The 18,458-nt window shown below is 45.0% G+C and overlaps 5 protein-coding genes and 1 long non-coding RNA gene across 6 annotated transcripts; 5 read left to right on the plus strand and 1 right to left on the minus strand.

Annotated features, from left to right (window-relative positions):
- The first annotated feature begins 510 nt into the window (after positions 1-510).
- On the plus strand, positions 511-1,724 carry LOC143342082 (uncharacterized). The gene is made up of 5 exons (XM_076765566.1): positions 511-528; positions 658-993; positions 1,054-1,250; positions 1,304-1,541; positions 1,629-1,724. Exons 1-5 carry the CDS (start codon positions 511-513, stop codon positions 1,722-1,724), a joined length of 885 nt encoding a protein of 294 aa, XP_076621681.1.
- A 2,460-nt stretch (positions 1,725-4,184) lies between these two features.
- On the plus strand, positions 4,185-5,531 carry LOC143342083 (uncharacterized). Its single transcript, XM_076765567.1, has 4 exons — positions 4,185-4,238; positions 4,461-4,534; positions 4,598-4,827; positions 5,215-5,531. The coding sequence occupies exons 1-4, from the start codon at positions 4,185-4,187 to the stop codon at positions 5,529-5,531; spliced, it is 675 nt and encodes a 224-aa protein (XP_076621682.1).
- A 2,935-nt stretch (positions 5,532-8,466) lies between these two features.
- Positions 8,467-9,607, plus strand: LOC143342182 (uncharacterized). Its single transcript, XM_076765790.1, has 3 exons — positions 8,467-8,516; positions 8,724-9,231; positions 9,309-9,607. Exons 1-3 carry the CDS (start codon positions 8,493-8,495, stop codon positions 9,605-9,607), a joined length of 831 nt encoding a protein of 276 aa, XP_076621905.1. The 5' UTR covers positions 8,467-8,492.
- A 2,512-nt stretch (positions 9,608-12,119) lies between these two features.
- Positions 12,120-13,057, plus strand: LOC143342186 (uncharacterized). The gene is made up of 5 exons (XM_076765795.1): positions 12,120-12,173; positions 12,303-12,426; positions 12,524-12,598; positions 12,656-12,765; positions 12,847-13,057. The coding sequence occupies exons 1-5, from the start codon at positions 12,162-12,164 to the stop codon at positions 13,033-13,035; spliced, it is 510 nt and encodes a 169-aa protein (XP_076621910.1). The 5' UTR covers positions 12,120-12,161; the 3' UTR covers positions 13,036-13,057.
- Positions 13,058-13,075: 18 nt separating this feature from the next.
- LOC143342187 (uncharacterized) lies at positions 13,076-18,388 on the minus strand. The gene is made up of 2 exons (XR_013079744.1): positions 18,237-18,388; positions 13,076-18,084 (listed from the first exon to the last, which is right to left on the minus strand). It is a non-coding gene; the product is annotated as an uncharacterized LOC143342187 (long non-coding RNA).
- On the plus strand, positions 17,464-18,388 carry LOC143342184 (uncharacterized). Its single transcript, XM_076765793.1, has 4 exons — positions 17,464-17,521; positions 17,675-17,801; positions 17,953-18,122; positions 18,233-18,388. The coding sequence occupies exons 1-4, from the start codon at positions 17,510-17,512 to the stop codon at positions 18,371-18,373; spliced, it is 450 nt and encodes a 149-aa protein (XP_076621908.1). The 5' UTR covers positions 17,464-17,509; the 3' UTR covers positions 18,374-18,388.
- Positions 18,389-18,458: the final 70 nt, after the last annotated feature.

Genomic DNA, 18,458 nt, shown 5'->3' on the forward strand with positions numbered 1-18,458 from the left:
TAGACAGTCGATCATTGCGTTTCCGTACACCGATAAGTATTTTTACGTAGGATTTAGATTCAGATTCGATATTAGTTTAGATTTACATTCGTCGAGAGTGAAGGTGACTTTCGACAGATGTTACTTATGGCGTCGACGAAATAAAGTTACCTTCTCTCGATGAGAAATGCAACTTACCGGAAGCGTGCGGGGATACAGTTAGTTCACGTTGCTTCCCTGAACAAGAACATAACATAGTCATGGCGGTCCATCAATTTCAAACCAGGTAACCGGCTTTCCGCGCAGTGATTGTACAGCAACGCCACCGCAGCTAATCGTAATTAGACAATAAAGGCCTGTAATTCTGCCGCGGTATGTCAATTTTTCCATTGCCTCGATAGTCTTAATTAATTTTGTCATTACGCCGACGCCGATAGGGCATTCTCCTACGAATCAGAATCTGTATATATACTTGTCCTTCGAGTAGGAGAATTCAGTATCATCGATATCGTCATCCACGACTCCTCCAAGATGAACACCGCCTACACGGTAATCTATTTACTCCATTAAACGGGAATTTCCATCGATTACAATATTGTAATGTAATCGAAAATGTAATCGACGATTTTTAGTCCAGTAAATTGAAAATTCAGATTCTAATATTGACACTGTATATAGAATAGTAACACTCTAATGTTCACGCTATTTCTACCGAGCACTGAAGCTTGTTTTGTTGAGTTTTTAAAACGGTTTCAGATCGTTATCGCGCTCGCATTGATCGCAGTCGCGGAGCCAAAATTGCAGTCGAAGAAAGAGAAACGAGGGGTGACATTCGGACCATCTGGCTACGATTTCTTCGGAGTGGCGCCCATTTTTCCCACCGCGCCATGGGTCCCTACCAATTTCGGAACATCTCCGACAATCTTTGGGTCTGCTCCTTGGAATCCTTCAGGAGTGCCCGACATTCCCCTGACTCAAGTTCAAGTTCAAGCCACGCACGACGTGGCTATTCAAGTACGTTTCAGTTATCCGGGTTACTGATTCCGTATTTTAATTCTATCGCGTTGAACCCAGGCTCTGAAGGATCCAGCCCCCGGAACGCCCACCATAGCCTATCCTCCGGACGTTCTGAGGGCCATCCAACAGGCCAGCGAAGCGAATCACAACGTGAACGCGGCTCAACACAGGGTAGCAGAAGCTAAACACGCCGCTGTCGTTCAACAGAAGGTTGCTTTGGCGAAAGAGGCGGCTGCGCGGGAGGCTGCTGCTAGGTAAATATATTTATTTAAACAACGTCAAAGTTATTTTCTGACCGGTCGCGAAGGTCCCAGGAGATTTCGTCGTCGGCGGACGCGGAAGCCAGATCCAGCGCGAAGCAGTTAGTGGCTCTCCAGCAGAGACTGGCGTCTCTGAAGGATGCAGTCGCAGCTGCACAGCGGGTGGCCGCGGCCAGGGAAGCGGCTGCAGCAGCTGCGATTCAAAGGAACGCCGCCGCGACAGCCGCCGAGTTGCAGAAGCAAGACGTCGACAAGCAGATCAGTCAAAGCGAACAGGAGGCCAAGGTACCGTAAAATCTCAAGGAAACGAAAGCAATTTGCGTAAACCGTGTCTTTAAAAGAAGAGGAGTAACTGTTTCCATTGACTCGTAGGAAAAGGACGTCATAGCGGCGAAGGAAAACGCCGTGGCGAACGCTGTGCAGCTGGCCGCCCTGCAGAAACCACCCCACCATCCCTGGAGTCACTGAAAGACATCTCATCGCCCCATAAACTCGAAAGCTTTATATCGTCCGTTATAGTTATGGTGACGGTTACATGTATTGTTTAAATCTGTTACAAATAAATTCTGTTTCACAAACTCTGTTCATTTACGGTCTCCCCCGTCAAAACACACCCTTCGTATAGACTTTGAAACGAAATCTAAATCTTTAAATCTGTAAAAGATTGCGCGTGACACGATTGTTCAAGATTGAATGTCGAAGAAAATAAATGTAGACAGGGCTCTTGGATTTAACCCTTAAGTTGATTATTGGTTAGTTCATTATTTTTTAAATGGTTTAAAGAAAAGCTGATTTCCACTTGAGGGTTAAACGAAGCTGTAGAAATAAGTTTCGTTCTCGTGGACAATTTGCAGCGTTCGGTTTCAGTTAATAATATTTCAACAATGATTCGTCTCTCAATTAATCGAAGGACCCACGTGCTATTATTCGCGTGTCGCGTAGAAAGTACAGCGTGTACTTTCACCGATGGACGCATTGTATCGCCGTCGAGCAGCAACGGAATCGCTGAGCGTGCTGATCTCGCGATCGTTCGTTAAATTTAATCGGGTCTGTTGACCGAAAGAACGGATCTCTTCCTGTGTCATCCGGTGCACGGTTCGCCGAGTCGCGTTTATCCGCGATTATCTAACAGAGCGCGGTCGTGACACACTTCGATCGTCGCGACAAATGGATCGTTAAAGGCAACCGCTTCGAAACGACGTCGTTTCGACAGGGGTCAGCTCCCTCTCGAATTTACCGTTTCCTGGACCGATTCCAGACAATGGAAATCGCAATTTGCCGTAGAATCGCAGTGAAAGTGGCCGCCAGGCGATCCGTTCTGCGGGAAGACGGAGTATCTGGCGACCGAAGAATGCAAGATCAGTGTCCAGTTACGTGCGATACAACGCCCAGCAGCCCGCGCCGAGAGAACGACCGGATCGGACAAACTCTCCTCCTCGAATCTACCAGCGCGTTCAGCACGGAATCCTTTCACTCGCCTCTTTCCTGACCATCCGTAATACCCCTTTTCTCCGTCGCTGCGGTCACGGCGATCCTGACCGGCTGCTGCAAATCCGCGAATCAGGGCCAATTACGTGGGAAGAAAGTCGCTCGATCAAAGTCACTCTTTCTTAGCCCGGTGACTCCCGTGACCACTCTCTGCCCGTCTACCTGGACAATGGCCCTTTCCGTCACCCGTCGGTGAAACACTCGATGCACCTACGTTTCGGGGAATCGCCCGGGGAGACGGACAGAGAGCTTGACAGCTTCAGAAATGGGGGATCTTCGGCTCTCGGGGTAGATTGCAGCACGAAAGTAATCGATAATATTGTAAATGAATGTTACGTAACTTGAAAACAAGAGTGGTAGCTGTCATAGATCAATAATAGGTTCGAGTGTTTCTTTATTTCGGACAAAGTGGCTGGAGAGCTTAATTTTGCATCTATGATCCAGTAGCCTTGAATTTCGACCTTAGCCATCGTGCAGCGATCATTCTAAAACGACGGAGTTGTAACCTGTTTCATGAATAGGATCGCAGTGACCGTCTCTCGAGCAGTCGCGACTATTATAACGGCAGAGCAGTCCTCCTTTCACGCCGAACCGGCCAATACTTTCATCGATGCCGGTTTTTTGGCTCTAGTCGAGTTTTGCCTTTTATCTCACCCAGTTTTATTTGCTTTCCTTTCTTATTGCGCGAGAGATCGCGCTACTCTCACTGAACCTAGCATATATTTTAACAATATTTCAGATCTGAAAAAACTTTCGATCGTTGGTTCAATCCATCGTATGCTAAACAAAAACTATGCATCGTTTAATACGGCGAGCGCTCGTTTGCCTTGGCCAGAGCGAGTCGACGCGATCGATTTCCGGTCGGGGATCCCGCGACGCGAAATAGGGCAAAACGGAAGAAAGAGATCTAGTTGAAAAGGAAATCGCTTTCATCGCGAGGGTCCACGCTCGCATGGGCGTTCACCACGTTCACCGCGATCGACTTGGGGAATACGCTGCATTCCGTCGGCGTTTCTCGAGGAAGACCGATCAACTATCCTGTCCGTCCGTGTATCAATTTCGATCGCTCTGTATGGAGCATTTTGGTCCACGTAAATTCCAAGCGTAGACACATGGTTTCAAAGTCGTCAGATTCTGTCACCGTGATACTGAAAGTCTCTCGTCTAGGATATCCACAAACAGTCGGTGTCACGTTTCGTTTCATGAGTGAATTTCCTATACGCGTGTAAGGCATGCAAGTCCGGTTTTCAGGAGAGATCATCTGCGTGGTTAGGAAGGGGAGAGGGAGAAAGCGTATAAGAAGGAGCGGTCCATAGGCAACTACCCGCAGTATCCCTATCCGTTTCTTCACCCACTGTCCTCGTCAAGTGGCCAGAGAATGATCTTTTGGCCCCATGTAAGTAACCCTCCAGGCGGTAGAGAACCATGAACCGACGAACCATGACCAAAAATCGCAGTCCCCTCGCGAACAATGCCGGTGAAAAGTGTCTGTCGGTACTTTCTTCCTCGTTCTACCCCCCTCCCCCCTTCTCGTTCATCGCGAACTTCTATTGTGAAATCATCGTCGCGAATAAGTGATTTAATAGCATCCGATTGACCGACATTGGGGGCAAACGGTTGTGAAATCGGTTCCCTGACCCCCTCCGGTCTGCTGTCCGATTAATAGTAGATTCTGTAACAATAAAAAGACTCGAGATTAATCGTCGACTGTTTCAGGTGCTCGTAGCGAGCTTAATCGCGAGGTCTGCGTTGGCCGAGATCGAAGTTGGCGATTATGGAGGCTGGCAAGGGTAAGATCGGACGTCCCTGTGAATTAAAATATTTGTTTAATAATTGACTACTTCCCTCTATAGAGTATCCGGGGGCGGAGGTTACGGTGGGGGGCACGGCGTGGAATTAGGACACTTGTCGGGAGGCGTCCACGATGGCCTGTCTAGTTATGGTTCCTACGGCTACGGGGGCGGAGGATTCGATCACGGATTGCACGGGGGACACGTCCAGCACCATTACGCCCCCGCTGTGCCTGTCAGCGAGCACGTCGAAATCACCAAGCCCGTGCCGATTCCTGTAGTCAAAAACATCGGTAAGTTAATCGACAGTTCGATCTCTCGTCGATGCAAACCTGTCCTTGGCCCAGTACGATCGTGGATCTTGACCTTCTGTTGCGCAATGCATCGGGAACGCAATAAAAGCAATCCTCCGCAGAGTCGAGGAACTTGCACGCGATGTTTTAAAATGGAATTCATGGAGGCAGAGCGTCGTGTTTTCCCTGAAAATAAAAAAGACTCCGTTAGAATAGATACAAAGTAACTTGTCCTCTAAATTCAAGTCGTAAGGAGCCCTCTTGCGATTTTCCAAATCTACTCGCCGATTTCCTCCGCTGAAAGTCCTCCCATCGACCGCACTTTCACGACACATTCACGCACGTAGACTCTAACTCAATCTAGACTTTTTGTACAACCATCGACAGGAGTACCAGTCGCTCAACCGGTAGCGATACCAGTGCCCCATCCGGTGGCGGTGGGCGTCCCCCAACCGTATCCAGTTCACGTGCCCGTCGCGAAGCCGATCGCGATCCCCGTGGTGAAGACCATCGCGGTACCCATCGAGAAGAAGGTCCCGTTTCCCGTGGAGAAGGTGATACCAGTCCCGGTGGAGAAACACGTACCCATTACCATCGAGAAGCACATCCCGGTGCCCGTGGAAAAACCCTATCCGATTCACATCCCCGTCTACAAGCACGTGTTCCATCGGGTGAGGTCCCACGGGCACGGATGGAGCCACTAAACGCGTCCTCGACGCTCAGAAGATGTACAGATACTCGCGCTTCCATGGAAGAAGATACGAAATGCAGTTTCTGCGCGTGCATCCTCCGATAAGCGACATTGCAGTTCTCCTTGGAAGAAGGTGACACGAATCGTCCGGCGAATCGAAGGATCAACGAGGACGCATCCGTCGATAAGAAACGACCAAACCCTCCGAGGGTCTTGTTAAGCAGTATTTATGTTTGCTTGTTTGCTGTGTTGAATAAATGATTGATAGTTAATCGTTTTCCCGTTTGATCTCTCCTTTGTCACGACTAAAATGAATCCTATTCAAATTTATTCTCTTTAACGTTTCAACTTGAGACTTAAAAGTTCTGTCGGACATATATGAATGACCTGCCAGTCAAAGTGTCAAAGTTAGATTAATAACAGCCACAAATAATCTCCACATATTTAGCGTTAAGAGTAATGGTTGCAGTCGTTTCTTACACACGGGAAAGTCGATGTACTTCTCGTTGGCCAATCCGACAATGGTCAGAGAGTTACCGGTCGTGTAATGACGGACTATTTTCGCGACGTGGTCGTGCGTGCAGTCTTGAACTCCGAGGAACGTCAATACCATTCCGAGCTGTCGATCAAAGTGACAACTGGTACTGTTATCGTCGAAACGATTACGAAGTCCCCAATCGGAGTAACGGACCGTTCCATCGGTTCGCGTAAGTTTCCGAGAGAATAATTACGGACAGTTAAGTCACGAATCCTTGGGCTCCGCCTTAGCCTTTTAATCATCATAATTTTCTGGATAGTTACGATAGCAGATAACGTACTTCGCGCCTAGATGATCTTGAGAGGCTTTCGTTATGCTCTCTCCACAGCTCCGGTTAAATTGCAGAAGTGCGTGAGCTTGTTGTGTCTCGGGTATCGCGGACATGCGATCGTCAGCCGGTTATTTGTCGTCTAACGCGAACGTTTTCTACCATTCTAGTTTCAGATATTAATTACGCTCGCACGTAACAGTTCAAGAAACTTCTCCGAAGGTAACGAACGAACTTGTTCGACGATAAATTTCACCAGGAATCGTTCGAGAGGCGCATTTTTCGCGACACTTCGGCTCGTTGATTAACGAACCAACCGGATGATGGAATATAATCGTACACCTCCGATGAGACTATGCTCGATACTTTCTAACTTCAATTTTATACTTGGCAACACGGTGAGTGAAATAATGAAAGATAATTTTAACTTCGGAAAGGCTAAACGAAAATATAAACGATGGAGAGTGGGATCGGAGTGCTTTCATCGCGGTGCGGAAAATTCGACATTTAATGATTTCAGGAGAATTATAAACGGAAATCTCTCTTCCTGTCCGGTAGTCGTTTCCTCGAGGAGATTAATTTATCGTTCGTTACGAATTCTCACGCTAACGAATGCCTCGTAATTGACTGTTCTTTTCATTCGATTTTCTGCGCAATCACGCAGGAAAATGCCCATTATATTAGAGCATTCGAACAATTGTCCCACAGTTCAGTCGCTCTGCTTCCTGATTATTTTTAAACCATCGATTAGCTATGCATGATTTATATATATTATTAGAAAGCTATTTCTGTGCTTATGTTTGTACAACGACTCTCATTCTGGTCGTTCCAGACAGAAAAAGTCAAAATGGTGCTTGTTCCGCGAACGTTGATCTTCTTCTGAACTAAAACTGCTAAGAAAAAGTTTATGAAACACGTTAATCGTAGTATATACAACTAAACGTTTCAACTATTCCCCACAAATTACAAGAATCCAGTGCAACATAGTACAATAATCACTGGGTACAGGAAAGAAATGTAATGATTAACGTTCCTCCTGCCATTTTATCGAGTATTACATATCTAGGTAAAAAGAACATTAATTGCTGCATTTCTTTCCTAATCTTGATGATCTTTATGAATTGAAACATCTCTCAGAATAATTTTCAAACTGAAGAAGGCTGTAAAGTATGGTTATTAATTTTTTAAACTGGACATACTCTTAATAGTTTATCCTGTAACAATGGTGTCCCAAGATTTTGGAAGGCACTCTCCTGGAAAAATAAACGTCTATGCCCAAGATATGTGCTAAGATTACAATCGTATAAAAAAATACACTTCGAGAGATGTTACACTTTCATGATCAATGTACTGCTATAAAAAATTGTTTAAGATAACCGCACCTTTCTACGTTCAATATTCTCTTTCGCGTGCCTTTCGGTCCACGCCTCCTTAGGGGTTGCCCTCCCCCACTTTGAAAGACACTGATTTTAATGCACTTCGAAGTTCGAGAACGTTCTGGCCTGACTTTCGATCACGAATACCATTCTAATATCACATTCTTACAACTCTAATTGTATGAATATCCATGCTATCTATACCCCTTCCTCGAATTAACTCGGTTGCACTATTCATATGCTCAAATCGAAGCTTTAAATAACGTTCATTGAACTGCACGATAGATCTTCCTTGAATAAAATGTTTAATCTGGGGAAGCTCTAATAATTGAATTGCATCTGCATAGGATACCCGTCGTAGCACAACGCGAGAATTGAAACGACCAAGCGAGCCAAGGCTACGAAGCCAACGAACCGAGCACGAATAACGCTTGGGAATCTTCAAAGTTCCGCGAGCCTTGAATATGTATTGACGTAATGGTAGGAGCACGGGTAGCAGTAACAAATCGTAGCAGGGAATTCCGAGCGTACGCGTGGAATAGAGCAGCAAATGTCTAATTCGCGCGGCGCTGTCGGATCCACAAAAGCGGCCAATGCCTAGGACGGTGTTCGCTGGACCGATGGCGGAGAAAGAATTGCACCGACCGGGCGCAACTCACCGCCACGGTATCCCAGACTAAACTACATCGTCGACAGTGAAAGGCCCGTCGGTATATTAAGACCAGCAATGAGCAAAGATGTATCAGTCGGCGAAGGAACTTCTGCAACCAGCAACCTGGTCTACAGAGCCAAATGCGTCTAAACATGAATACAATCGTGAGTAAAGAACATCCAAGCAAAAGTATTTGCCGTCGTGACAAGGGGGAACCGTTTTGTGATAATCGAACCGTAAATTCAAACGTTTACCTTCATTACACTGTAATTCCGTTTATAACTTTAAACACTCGGCGGGTAATATTAAGTAGAGTCCTTGCCCGAGTACTTTCCATTCGCTCAGACTTGAACTTTACCTTCGTCGAGCAGGCGCTGCTTTCTCTGGTGTCCTTGGCCACGGCCACGCCCGTGATCGTGAACCAGGATCAGAACGCGTACCACCCTCAGCTGTACGGAGGTTTCCATCCGATAGAAAGGTCCGACCAGGAGACTCACGGCACGTCTGGGGGTGGTGGTTACGGCGGTGGCGACTACGGCGGCGGAAGCTACGGGGGCGGAAGCTACGGCGGCGGAAGCTACGGTGGCGGTGATTATGGCGGCGGAGACTACGGCGGCGGAAGCTACGGGGGTGGCGGTAGCTACGGAGGCGATTTGGGAGGTCACGGAGGCTTCGAGGGATCCTCCGGTGGACACTTGGAGGTTTCCAGCGACCACTTGGGCTCGGATTACTCCTCCCTTGGCGGCGGATACGACGGTGGAGACCACGGTGGTGGTGGTGTCTCCCTCGACGGCGGACATAGCGTGGTCCAGAGCGTGCCTGTGTCCGAGCACGTCGAAGTCACGAAACCTGTGCCCGTCAAAGTGGTCAAGCACATCGGTAAGCTTCCTGATCTACTTCCTTAGATACTTGTGTAATTACGACAGCCAAAGTGTTAATGCGATGAACTTTTTCAGGGGTGCCAGTTCCTCAAATTTACAAAATAGCCGTGCCCCACCCGGTGGCCGTGGGTGTTCCTCAGCAGTACCCGGTGGCCCAGCCGGTTCCAAGGCCGGTGCCCGTGCAGATCGTCAAGACCGTGGTGGTTCCAGTAGAGAAGAAGGTTCCGTTCCCGGTGGAGAAGCACATCCCAGTGCCGGTGGAGAAGCCGATTCCTATTACAATCGAGAAACACGTGCCAGTGCCGGTCATCAAACCGTACCCGATCAAGATCCCCGTTTACAAGACGATATATCACCACGCGAAGAAGCATTAGATCTCTCGATCGATGTCGAAACGACCGCAGAGGCTGAACAGCCAACCCTGATGAAACCTTGGTGGAAACTTGCGGAAAACAGTCCTCTGTACTTGATCCGATCGCCGAGACGAACGACTGTATTCACAGTTTCTTTTGTATATACATTAAGCACCGTTGTTACCGATGTCCTTTTTGTTACTAAGTCTCTCTAAACGTTATTGTTCATGTTTTTGCAATAAAAAGCTTGGAAAAAAATACACGTAGACGAATACTTTGCCGGTGAAAGTTGATCATCGTCGAGATTTCTGCGTAGATTTCCCTCTCGATATTACGAGTCGATTTATCTTCCACGTAAAGTACCTTGAACGAAGTAGACGTTCGCGATTTGAACGCAATTACCGCCCCGTATAATTTTATTCTTGTATCTTTGAATTAAATCGAGAAGTTTATCATAGATGCGCTCGACGCTTCCTTGTTCGTTGTATGGAATAGCTTTGAGAAGAGCCACATTTCGTAGGAGAAATTCGATAGTCGTTCGACGGAACTTTCCACGCGGCATTGGAGGGATTAATTAATTTTTTCTTATTAACCCGTACGAATTGAATATTTGTACGACGCATGCATCGATGTATCGGTGTTAACGCGCACGAGATCGGTAATCAAAACTTTCACTGATATTTTCGATACATCGGCTATAGATTCCGTGGAAAGTGAACGTTGCCAGCGTTCTAGTTCGGAACAGGAGGGAGCATGATCGACGCGATTCACCGTGGCAAATGAGCCGTGAAGACCGGGGATGCTCGCCTAAGCGAGCGCTAAACGGAAGTTGCCGGAACCAGCGCGGTCGACACTTTCTTTGACGTTTCCGATGATCAGAAAGCGACCGCAAGAAAGCAGTTAAAACGATTTCGATGTATATTAATAGTCGCATAGTAATGGAAATGCAAATTAGTTTTCACGCCCATCGAAGTCGTTCTTTTATTCATTAACCCGTACAATCGATTACAACGTACGTTTATACGAGATCCAATAATTCTCGAATTAAGTAAGATTTCTCGAAAGTTGCGCGTTGGGTGCAAGAAAGTTTATGTTAAATATGCACATTGTTCCTTCGATTATTATTCGGAGGTCTCTAATAGGAGAGTAAAATCAACGATCAAACGACGTCAGCGACTGATGCTAAATTGCTTTGTAACAGAGATTATAAGAATCGTGACCAACTCTTGTCTGGCTCGTGATATTCATGTTTGAGCCAAAATCTTCATCACGAGTCAGACTTGTTAAAGTACGAGAAGGGGTTAACGAAAGCATTCCTTGCGAACGATTCGTTCGGTTGCGGAAACCGCAGGTTCGAGCAACTTCTATTTCTCAGACTCATTACGAATCTAACGCTGCCCAATATTGGACCCATGGGTTGAGAAACGCGGGTATATACAATGTTGGTAAGGCAATTGACCGGTATCGGGAAGCAGGAAGTTGTTACTACTTCTACTGTCGGTTCATCGTGTAACATGTAGAAGTTTATTTGATCGTGTCTAGAAAGGTGCTCGATTAAGTTGCTTAATCCTTTCGCTTCGGCAGACTTACATCAAAACATGCTACCATTTACTCGAAAAATGTTTGCCGCAGATTGAAGAAGTCGATATCCGAAATAGGAATTGAAAGTCAGATTAAATCAGAGACTACAGAGTACTAAATAGATCTTGAAATTTTTTGAAATAAATTTGGCATTATTTCAAATAGAAATATATTATTTTTCTTCCTGTCCAACTAGAAAGTAAGGTTTTACTTTATTTAGAAAGAGGATCTGGACCATCGGTCTTGGTTAACTTATATTCATGAGGTCCCCGCGCAACCTGAGTCTTTATCATAAATATTTTTAAAGCACAATAGCGTCGAGATGGAAGGCTACCGATGGTCCACGTATACGAGTTCATTATAAAAGTGGTGCAAGTCCATTTACACAGATCGTTCCACGATAAGCGCCTCTTGTTATGATTGTTAAATAGTGGGAGATACGAAGAAACGTAGAAAGACTCCTTCGTTATTTTTTACGTGGAATCACATAAATCTCGTGACACGTTTGGGTCCAGAAGCATGACATTGTTATACACTTTCCTCCACATGCTTTCTCTATTCTATTTATCAACTTAAACGAACCTCGACCGAAGGAGAATTTCATTTCGTTACGGAAGAAATATATATTTTGGGCATCGCGTGTAAATATTCCGTTCGAGTAACGCATGGACACACATTCGCGTGGAACGTGTGTGATAATTAGCAGGAAAAGGATTAACGAAAAGGAAGGCGCCAAAAGCAACATTGTTGAAAATCGTGCGATCAAGGAAGGACGGAAGTTGTGCGTTACGTAACAGCCTCGACTGGTACACACGACGTTAGAAGAAACAGAGAAACGTAACCTGTACAGTGAAGGTGTCGAATAGGATTTCGCGGTATAGTGGGGTGTCCCGGTGTTTCCCTCTGTGCAGCTATATAAAGTGACTACGCGAAGAATTTGTCATGAGTTTATCTTTTATTCACGAAGCATTCGTATGCGTGGCACAGGAATAGAATGGAGAAGCTCGTACGTGAGTTGTGACGTCGCCACCCCCTATATCATGTCATCGTTCATGCTAGTAACCGATATCGATTAAGTGCGATCCAACTTCCGGGATGTTTGCGACCAGCGGTTCACGATGTTTCTGTTTTTAAGATCCTAACGCTGATGGTGGTCGGGTCAAGCTTGGCCGGTGAATTAGAACTAGGAGGTCATGGACTGACTTTAGGGGAAATCGATGTGGGTCACGATGGCCACGATATTGGTTTGGGTGAAATAGGTCCGATCCTTCCTCTGTCGCGCTACTCACGATCGAACGCGATTATTTTGCTCTGGATTCTAAGATAACATTCGTGTATTTTATTTCACTGAATCAGGAGGGTGGGATTCCGGGATCGATTCGGGAGGTCACGGTGGAGGTGGACACTATATACCCGTTGTGAAATCAATTGGTACGTAAATCACCGTCGTCGAAAACGATCTTTACAAAGGATTTTTCACCGCAATAGGAGTACCAGTGGTGAAGCACGTTCCGTTCCCCGTTCAGAGTCTGCAAGTTCAGCAAGTGCCGCAGCCTTACCCAGTTCCGGTTATCGTACCGAAACCCGTTCCTTATCAGGTTAAATTGACGGTTAATTACCTCATCTGGACTCGAGTCGCGTCCGTCCGGTCAACCTAAATTTCGTTTCTCTTTCCACAGGTGGAGAAACAGGTGTTCAAGAAGGTGGAGAAGAAGGTACCCACGCCAGTCGAGAAGATCATTCCTGTGAAGGTCGAGAAGCACGTTCCGTTTCAAGTGGTGAAACACATTCCCGTTCCCGTTGTGAAGCCGATACCAATCAAGATTCCGGTCTACAAGACTATCGTTCACAGTCACAAGGGGCATTAATTGTTCAATAATTACTTCAAGATGTTACACGTTGTACCTCTCGATGTTCACAAAAATTATTTATTAATAAACTGAAACTGTTGATTACAAGTGGTTTGGTCTAAATAATTCCCAAGTAACTAACGAGATAAGTCCTTGAAAGATGGTCTACATTTGTTATATATGAATTTTATATCATGGTTAGAAATCTAAAGCAACGTGCTTTAGAATATCTAGACTCTCATCGTACTCTATACTGTAAACTTAATTGAATTAATAAAATGGTTGTGCTCGCTAACGAGTGCCACATCAATCTATTTCGTTACGCAACTTATAGCTCGAATCCAAACGATCTTCGCGATTCACGGTTCAGCCTACTGCCGTATCATTATTTTATTTCCGCGTTTTACGCACATGCCCCTATCTTCTTTCTTTTTACTTTACTTTCTATCTGAATATGCATGCTTTACCAAAAAAATCGATAGTAACGATGTTATAATGTAGCTACACGAGAGTTCTGGTATTTCAGATTAATTTCAGCAATCACAGGATACAGAAAAACAAAGGAATCCCGAGTTACGTGATTACGTTGACTCGATGTCACGATTATTGAGTCGTGACAATGGTGGACGATGGTGCGATGGAGAAAGGAGAATGTACACGTAGGACGCTGGTGGCGAAAGTAATCACCGCGATTGCTTTCCTCTGTCATTGACCTTCGTAAATTCACGGCAAGATAGTGCTCGATGGGGGAAAGAGAACGTAACTGTTCGAAATTTATTCTTCTTGAAATTCGTCTCCGCGTCGACGGAATTAATCTTACCTAAATTCTAGCATTTGTGGAGAAGCGAAAACAAAATTCAAAATCAACTTTCACTCGACGTTTTTCCGATCTCGTTTACTCAACGCGGAAGAACGGAAGCGGGCATTTAATCGAGCCTCGCGAGCACATCGTTAACGCAAGAAACGATGAGGTAATTGATGGATAATCAAGCTCGTCTGCAACGGAAGGACGCGTTGTCCTTCCGTCGAGCAACGCGACAGAGGCCAGAAAACGCGAGAAAGTGGTCAAAAGCGAGAAGATGTATGTTATTTATAATACATTATATTCTCAACTTTGGGTTCAAAAGGGTCCTGCAAATGATAGACTACGTAGTGAAAACGTATCAAGAAACGAGGATAGAAAACGTCTGACGCGGAGAAAGTAAGGCACGAAGATGATCCGTCGTTTGGTCGATCTTGACAATCATTAGGAAGGCGGAAGAGCAAAGGAAATCGTAGGAGGATGTATCTTTGGATTTTTTCCTGTACATTGTGCAGGAATGGGAAAATATTCAGCTGTCAGGTTCCGTGTTCCATGTTCTACGTTAACGTTCGCGAGATTTGTTATCCAAGCGTACGTTGCACAATCTATGGATTATGTCCTCCAAACAGTATGACGATACGAACATTTATATAAGATAATATTATCGCTTAAGAGAGAATTACAATTTATTTGTGTAAACTACCTGTCGCCACAACTGGTCGAAAAGCCGGAATTGATGTAGCATTACACCGGCCAGTCGACCGGTTCTAAATAACTTGCGGTTACAGGCATTAACGCGCCTCCAAATTACTCTTCCGCGAGTACTCCTGTTCATTTTAATTACATGTCAAGCAAACGTGTTGCAGGTAATTAAATAAATACATCAGACGTGCGACAAAAGAAACCGAAACTTGTAAAATAGATTAGAAGGGCCTGTTCACGCTAAGGTATCGTCCCGATTTTCCAACCCCCTAACCAATGCGATCAACCCTTATAATAAATTTATTTTTGAACTTAAATAGAACGTGCATATCTCTCGAGACATCTTTCGATCATGCAACCATATAGTAATGAGGCTGTAAAGAAGATTTAAACATAGCTTAAACTTCTTACGAATAAATGCACCCTTCTGTTCATTTCCGCGAAGATCATGTTCCGAAGCAATAGCAAAACGGCTGAAGTTTGAAATGCCTGCCTCGAGAGGTATTATTACTTCATACCATCTATTTGTCTATTTAATTTTTCTTCTGTTTCCCGTACGCTCGAATATAAACGATCAAATTACACACGAAGAAATTGTTAAAACCGGTAAATTTAATTGCTCTCTCGACTCGATGCAAAGAAGTGCAAGGACTTCTCTAATGATTGCTTTCGCGTACGCCTCTCGGCTGTCCTTTCACGTTGTTCTTTACGATAACGAGCGTAATTCAACGCTACCTTGCATGCGCGTAGAAACAGGAACAAGAACGTGGGCGAAAGAAATGCATGTTACAGAAAAAAAAAGTTCACCGGCGAAAGTAAAATTCGACGCGGAGCTCGGCAGTCGCCGCGTTAAAGACGTTCTAAACAGAGGCGATACGCCTCGATTGTTGCTAAACATCAAGCATTAAATTATCGTAGCGATTCCGGTGCGAGAATCGGACTATTTCTACGTTTGGGATAATAATTCACTCGGTGTATAATAGAGGCTTCGTACGGTTTATTTTGTTCAAACGATCAGCAGGGAAGAACGATTGCACTCGGAACGATGATAGAATCTCATGAATCACCGCGCTGGAAATTGTGTTTCGTTGCAAATTATCGGTAATTAAATTAAGATTCCGGTACGAGCAATATTTTGTGGGACATTCTGATACTTGCGTTTAATGCAAACAACGACTCTGTACGACGGAAATTCGCGCAGAGGAGACATTGTAGCCGTATAAACCGTACCGAATTCCGAGACAAACTTTCCACCGTGAAATGATAGCTCACGGTAGCATGGTCTCCCATCCAGAGATATTACCATATTACATATTATCCGCGTTCGCATTAAATTGCTGCCGCAGTTACATTTAACTTCTGTTCTATCTCATCTCCGGGCTTCTGGGATTAATATACACGTTAGCGGACAACCAAATTGCGTTGCGATGTTTCCTGGACGACGAGGTGGCGTCGAATAATTAAACTACCGCTCGGAGTAAGAGGATCCCGGCTACGAATGATAATTATAAATTTTCAAAGCAAGACCACGAGAAATACTACCCGTATCAGCGGTGTTAAAGAATGTTGCAAAGGTATGATTTATGAAACTGGATAGACTTTCTTTTTCTCTCTCGCGGGCACAGATCGATCGTTTAGATCAAACGTTCCAAAATATCTGATTTTGAAAGAACTCGTTTGTCTAAACTATCATCGTAATATGATCATCTGGTCATCTTCGAGTTAGAAATAAAAAAGGAATTGAATACTGTTCCAGAAGAGCGCAGCTTGGAAATTCTTATTGAGTGATGAGTCTCGTTACGTCGAGTTTGGCGAAACATATTAACCTATCTGCATTTATAATGGGATAAAAAAAAAAGAAATTCATTGGATCGATCACCATTTCGCGAGAAATCCTTTCACAAGAACGCATTACGACTTTCATTCCATCGTACCGAAAAATTTGAGTTGCTTTGAATGCCTTCACGGCGGAGAGCGGTATTCACCTTCACTTCCGGTAAAATTGAGATACGAGCGATACAGCTGCGGGGCCGTCTACACCCGAAAAAGAAATCTCATGGGTGACCGCCCTTTCTCGCATCAGCGAGTTAAAAATGCTAGGCGAAACAATTTCACTAGCACGCTTCGACCTCCACGCAGAGTATCGTGATTTACGTGGGACGATTAATGGATTTTTTTTTTCTACCGCCGCCGTTCTTGAATATTTAATTCCACAGAGAGAATCGACGGCTCAGTTGCCACGGAGTCGGAATCGTCTCTGGAAGTTTTCGCGACCGCACCCGGCGTTCACTTCCGGTAAATTTGCGGTTGCATCCGAAGACGCTTTTGATCTTCCGCGGTGTCGGTGACTTCGCGGTAAGCGTAAAATTATTTATGATTCCACTTAAATTTCCCCCGTCTGATATCTAGATTAATCTTTAATTTCCAACTTCTTCCAAGCTTAAGAAGAATTAATAATAATTCTTGGTCGTATTCTTAAAATTGTTGATCGAAATTCGAACAAGTTACGAACGAAGCATCGAGCATCTAACGAGTCTAAATTATACGTTTACGATGAGTTCGAGCGCGAGCAGCGTACACTTTGACCCGATATGGGTAAAATTCTTTCATTCACGTTAAAAGCGATCCATTGAACGGAGAGTATTACCCTAACGACGGGTACTTCCATGCATTTCCCGCACCCGCAAGCACGCGTAATCCAAACTTCCTGTGCACCGTAGACAGGGAGCGGTTCAATGAACCGCGTGAAAAATGAAACGCGAACCTTTCATATTCATCAGCGGCGCATAGACTTCCCCTAAAGGTTGTCCCGCGGTTAGATCTAGCTCAGTATAACATGGAAAGGGTCGAGACTCTAGTATAAGGAATCAGTGAAAGGTGGTGGAATCGATGTTAGTATATAAGCTCGGTGTTCCACTGCCATAGACATTCAACGCTCGATTCTTGTACTCACACAATTAATACACCCCTGTCCGAACACCTGCAGCTATGAATCAAATTGTAAGATTTTTATTCGAAAAACACGCGGAACTGGAAATTTTGTTAAATCGTTTCAACGTCTAAATGCACTTACAGATTATTCGAATACTAACAAAACCTTACTTGCTATCGGAAATTGACGAGGAATGAGAATAACGACTGGAATGTTTACAGATCGCGTTGATCGGGCTAACTATGTTTGCTGGAATGGTTTTTGCGGGGCACCTGGACGAAGACCACGGTCACTCGACCTACGAGGAAAAGTCGAGGCCAGTGGAGATACCAATCTATAAAAAATATGGTAAATATTTTAGGAAATTTACTGCAGTCGCAGAATCAGACAAGAGTATTTGGACGCTCGTATTTTTAAAAGAATTGCGTAACGATTGTCTGATTCTGCGTACGTATTTTTAAAGAGCACGATGATTAACAATAACCGTTTGTTTTTCCAGCGATCCCGATACCTCATCCAGTGCCAGTCGAGATACCTCAGAAGATAGAAATCCCGATCCCGCAGCCGCAAAATGTCCCCATCGAGATTCCTCAGCCTTACCCGGTGGAGGTCGTCAAAGAAGTCGAAGTCCCTATTGAGAAACCAGAACCCGTTATCGTCGAGAAGCATGTAAGCACTTGTCATCGCTCAAATAGAATTATTAGGAATATCTTTGCGCGGTTGGTAACGTCAAGTGCCTCGATCGATCGTTCTAACGTGTAATTCTCGCATTGACGCAGGTACCTTTTGTGGTGGAGAAGCCGTATCCGGTGTACGTGGAGAAGAAATTCCCTATTCCCGTCGCCAAGCCGTATCCGGTTCACGTTCCAGTCTACAAGCACGTATTCCATTACACCTCCAAGAGCAAAGGATGGCACTAAGCTCCAATTCAGCTTGCCGCTAAGCTGCTTGGGAACTTCTCTACGGACCGATGATCGTTTCGCCTGGAAATCATTTAATCGAACT

Source organism: Colletes latitarsis, chromosome 5 (genome assembly GCF_051014445.1).
Source record: "Colletes latitarsis isolate SP2378_abdomen chromosome 5, iyColLati1, whole genome shotgun sequence".
Taxonomy (NCBI): Eukaryota; Metazoa; Arthropoda; class Insecta; order Hymenoptera; family Colletidae; genus Colletes; species Colletes latitarsis.